At 17.7% G+C, this 4,964-nt stretch overlaps 1 protein-coding gene across 1 annotated transcript, besides 11 other annotated features; it reads right to left on the bottom strand. All coding sequences in view use genetic code 6, as the record gives it.

Annotated features, from left to right (window-relative positions):
• Window positions 1-381: 381 nt before the first annotated feature.
• On the bottom strand, window positions 382-1,904 carry IMG5_032280 (pyrimidine-nucleoside phosphorylase, putative; the record flags this gene model as incomplete). The annotated part of the gene is made up of 2 exons (XM_004039071.1): window positions 382-1,256; window positions 1,310-1,904. The coding sequence occupies 2 exons, from the start codon at window positions 1,902-1,904 to the stop codon at window positions 385-387; spliced, it is 1,467 nt and encodes a 488-aa protein (XP_004039119.1). The 3' UTR covers window positions 382-384.
• A 156-nt stretch (window positions 1,905-2,060) lies between these two features.
• Window positions 2,061-2,094: a microsatellite.
• Window positions 2,061-2,099: a microsatellite.
• A 107-nt stretch (window positions 2,100-2,206) lies between these two features.
• Window positions 2,207-2,260: a microsatellite.
• A 175-nt stretch (window positions 2,261-2,435) lies between these two features.
• Window positions 2,436-2,529: a microsatellite.
• A 130-nt stretch (window positions 2,530-2,659) lies between these two features.
• Window positions 2,660-2,739: a microsatellite.
• Window positions 2,662-2,732: a microsatellite.
• Window positions 2,672-2,738: a microsatellite.
• Window positions 2,679-2,756: a microsatellite.
• Window positions 2,757-2,762: 6 nt separating this feature from the next.
• Window positions 2,763-2,799: a microsatellite.
• Window positions 2,800-2,886: 87 nt separating this feature from the next.
• Window positions 2,887-2,977: a microsatellite.
• Window positions 2,978-3,053: 76 nt separating this feature from the next.
• Window positions 3,054-3,099: a microsatellite.
• Window positions 3,100-4,964: the final 1,865 nt, after the last annotated feature.

The following is a 4,964-nucleotide window of genomic DNA, read 5'->3' as shown; positions in this document are numbered from 1 at the left end:
TTTCGAATTTTAACAAAAAACAAAAAAACAATTTTTCTAAAAAGTTTTATAAGATATTGATAAAAAATGAATTCATCAATAATAATTTACTTTCTCATTTAAGTTATTTGGGAAAAAGATATTATATATAAATATTAATGATATCGAAGTTCAAAAAACTAATGATAATAATTATTAATAGATTGTAATATAAGCATTAAATAAAATCGTTACTAAATATTTTAATATTTTTTTTAATAAAAAAATAAAAAACTTATTTAATAATAATTATATTTTTTTTTAATTATAAAAAAAATCTAATGTATTATTATTATTATTATTTTATAAAAATTAAATAAAATAAAGAATATCAAAAATAAATCTTATATTAAAAAAAATAATACTTCAAAGAACATCATAAATAAAAGGTTCTTAATATTAATAATTAAGATCATAAGTAATATCTAGGCATCCCTATAGTCTTTCAATAATATGAGTAGAAAAATGTTTATCTGATTTATAAGTAGTGTATATTTTCCCCCCTTCATTATGTTAAGTAAACAAAGGATGATATACTTTACATATAATATCATTTTTCCTAATTAATTGATTAGGATAGGCATACCATTATATAGAAACATCATGATTAATTTTTTCTCCAAAAACTTTTCTTCCTGCATTAAGATCAACCATAATATTACCTAATTTAACCCCATCTAATTTTTTAATTTTAAAATCTTCACTAGCTCTAAAAACGATAACTTTTTCACTTTATTCATTCTTGTCTAAATGTTCTTATATAGTCTAATAATGTTTCAGAAAGCTATCTAAATCTCCAGTTTGTTCTTTACATAAATTTCTAAAATGTTTCATTAAATTTCCACTTAAAAATCCATCTTTTACCAATTTAAATGCTTTTTCCTCATCTTACTCTTTTCCACTAACTATAACTATCTACAAAGCCAAAACAAAAGTTATTAAAATTAATAAATCGACTCCGCTTTATAATCCATCTTAAAATTTAACTAAGCCCTTAACTCCTTTATCAAATTATAAACGTCTAGCAGAATCTCCATATTTGCTAGTAGGATCAAAAGACTAAATGCATTCATAAATCTCATTTGCATTTCCTATATGTTCTCCTAAAGGGAAATCCATACGAGTAATACAAGCCTTACATAAAACTCCTGTCACTTCACAAGTTTTTTTAATTGAATCAGCTAATTCAGTCGCTTTTTCGATTGTATGCATAAATGCAGAAGGACCACATTTTACATCTATAAAAATTAAAAAAAATATAAAAATATATTAATATAAAAATTTATATTACCCATAACTAAAGCATCTAAATTTTCAGAGAATTTCTTAGATAAAATAGAAGCTGTAATAAGAGAGATTTCTTCAACTGTTTCTGTAGAATCTCTCATGCCATAAATAACTTTATCAGCAGGGGCTATATCTGCAGTTTGAGTAGCCATAAAAGTTCCAAGATTTTTCATACATTCAGCCATTTTTTCAAATGTGAGTTCTTATACAAAATTAGGAATTGATTCTAATTTATCAGTTGTACCTCCTGTATGCCCTAACCCTCTACCAGTAACCATAGGCGATTTTATACCTAATTCCATCATTAAAGGGACTAATATTATAGATGTTTTGTCACCAACACCTCCCGTAGAATGTTTGTCTACTTTTTTTCCAGGAATATGTGAAAAGTCCATAGTTTTGCCAGAACTAGCCATTGCTTATGTAAGATAACCTCGTTCTTTAATAGTCATTCCTTTAAAATATACTGCCATAAGAAAAGCTGATAGTTAGTAATCTGGTATTTGCTTTTAGGTTACTCCTTCAACTACAGCAAATACTTGTTCTTTGGTCAATTCATTTCCATTTCTCTTATCTCTAATTATATCTTTATAGTTCATTTATTTAATTTTTATATATTTTTAATTTTTAAATTAAATATTATATTTTTAAATTATATAAAAATAATTTAATTGAAAAACATTTGCATTTTAAATAAATAAAATGAGATTATATTATTATTATTATTTGTTTACAATCTAATAAATATATTCTTTATTATTAATATTTAAATTATTCATATTAAATTATAAATAAAAAATTAAGAATATATTATTTGTAAAAAAAATTTAAAAATTAAAATATTGTAAAGAATTTAAAAATAAAATACTAGAAAATATTATTGCATATATATACATATATGTTTATATATATTTATTATACATTAAAATTTATATTATTATATAATTAAAGATTTCTCAACAAATTATATATTTTTTATCATTAATTATTTTTAAGATATATTTAGTCTTAATAAAATTTTTTTTTAGATAAAATAAAATTATATAAAATGATAATATTAAAAGATAATAAAAAATAATTGAATGTAATTAATATTAAATCTTATATTTATATATAAAAATATTAAGGATATATTAATTTATTTATATATATATATATTATTTCTATGATTAAAATATTTATTTTAAAAAATATATATATTATTCATATTGAATTAAAATATTTCACAATAAAAATATTATTAATTTTTATTATTTATAAATATGTCTTTTTTTATTTATTTGTTTATTTTTTTATTTCTATAATATTCAGGTTTTTTTTCAAAGAAATTATCTATATAAATTCGATAAAATAATTTTATAAATGAATATTAGATTATTATAAAATATATATAAGTTTTTAAAATAATATATAATTATTATAAAATATTTATAATATATATTAAAATATTTTAAGATTTTTATTTATAATTATATATTTTATATAAAATTATATTATAAAAAATTTAAAAATTTAATATTAATAATTTTATTTTATTTAATATTTTATTTTTTTTGAAATAAAATATATATATTCTCTTGATAATAATAATTTTATAAAAAATATTTGATAATTAATAATACATTTAAAAAATTATTTATATTAATGATAATTAAGAATAAATTATATATATATATAAACATATTTTCATTATATATAAATTTTTTTATTTTCTTAAAAATATATATTTAATAATTTCACAATTAATAATTTTTATTATATTTATGTTATATTTAATATTTATTTTTATTTAATTGTTTTTATAATTAAGTTTATAGTTTAAAAAGAATATATTATTTATTTGATAATAATAATTTTATAAATTGATATTTTATAATTTTAAATACATATGAAAATTTTTAATATTAAAAATAATTAAGACAAAATTTTATATATTTAATATTAATTTTTATTCATAAATAATTAAATTATTAATTAATTATATTTTATATAAAAAAATAAATGTAATAACTTTATTGTTATTATTTTTTCTAACATTTTTAAAAAACAATTTAATATATAAAACGATATATAGTTTTAAACAAATTTATCAGAAAAAAATTTAATCTTTAAACATTTTTTACTTTGGATTTAAATTTAATATTAAAAAAAATTAAAATTAAATTAGTAAAAAAAGAAATGAATTTAATAGAAACTGATAAATAAAAACATGAGAGGATTATAAAAATGATTGAAGAAGTTCGTAAATAATGTTAAGAAACGCTATAAATATGTGAAAAAACCATCACATCGACAAAATCCTCATTAGAACAACTAAATTAAACAACCCTTAAAATAGATAATTTCTATAAAAAATACGATGAGGTATTTACTGGATTATGTTCTAGAATATCAGAAACATTTATTTAAAAATAGTTTCATAAAAAAGGTGATCATAATAAAGATTATCCTTTATCAAAAGAAAGTACTTTAGAAGAAGTCATTAAATTATTTTCCGATTAAAATAAGAAAGTATTTTTCTTAACTGGTGCTGGAATATCATTAGCAAGTGGTGTTCCTACATTTAGAGGTGAAGGTTCATCTGCTTTATTCGAAAAAAATGGAATTACATATAAAAATGAAGAAATTGCTACATACAAATTTTTTAAAAATTAACCTGAATTATTTTGGGAAAGAAATAATTAATTTTTAAACACTATGAAGGGCAAAAAACCTAATATATCGCATTTAAAAATATAAGAACTTTAATATTTCTATTAAAAAAATGGTTAAGAATTTAATTTAGCAACTTAAAATATTGATGGATTAGATGTTTTAGCTTATAATTAAATTTTTTAAAAATAAGATTAAGAAAACATCATTGGATTTTGTAAAGGAGTTTATGAAATTCATGGAAATAAAGATTTTTTGAGATGTGATAATATAAAATGTGATAAATATGACTTGATTTTTAAAATGCCTGAATTTTACAATTCTTATAAAGACTTCATTTGTGAAAAATGTAATTAATAAGCACGCCCCCATGTTCTTTATTTCGATGAAATTTATACTGAAAAATAATACAAAGTAAATACTGTTAAGGAAAAGTTTAGTTAAATGGATATTTTAGTTTGTATAGGAAGTATGCTGGAGACTAGTTTGGCGGCTGAAATAGTTAAAAGTGCTATTATTAGAAAAATTCCTATTGTGGAAATTAATCTTTAATGTATTATTGAGGTAGGAAATACTTACTAATTGTAGAGAAAAGCTGAAGATATTGTACCTTTGCTTTGTGATTAAATTATCGGTTTATTTGAAAAGAATATATAAGGGAATGATAATAGTAAAAATAGTTAGAATAATTTAAAAATTAAAAAATTAATAATAAAGAAATTGTTATTAATTAAAATAATGACATATAAAAAAGTAATACAGTTATAGGATAGAAGTCTTAATAAATTAGATTATAAAATAAGTAGAAAATAAATATTATTTAATAAAAAAATACTTTGTAAAATAAGCCTAATTAAAAATGAAATAAATAAACTAATATTTAATTTATAATAAATTTTTTAATTTATTAGGAAGTAATTTTAGTTAAATATATAAAAAAAAATTGAAATTAATATTTTATTAATTAAATTAAATAAAGTTTATATTTAAAAATATATTATTTTAAT

The sequence above is a fragment of the Ichthyophthirius multifiliis genome (assembly GCF_000220395.1).
Source record: "Ichthyophthirius multifiliis unplaced genomic scaffold scaff_1120509249785, whole genome shotgun sequence".
NCBI classification, from domain to species: domain Eukaryota; phylum Ciliophora; class Oligohymenophorea; order Hymenostomatida; genus Ichthyophthirius; species Ichthyophthirius multifiliis.
The sequence above is the reverse complement of the archived record's forward strand: the minus strand, read 5'-3'. Positions and strand labels throughout refer to the sequence as shown.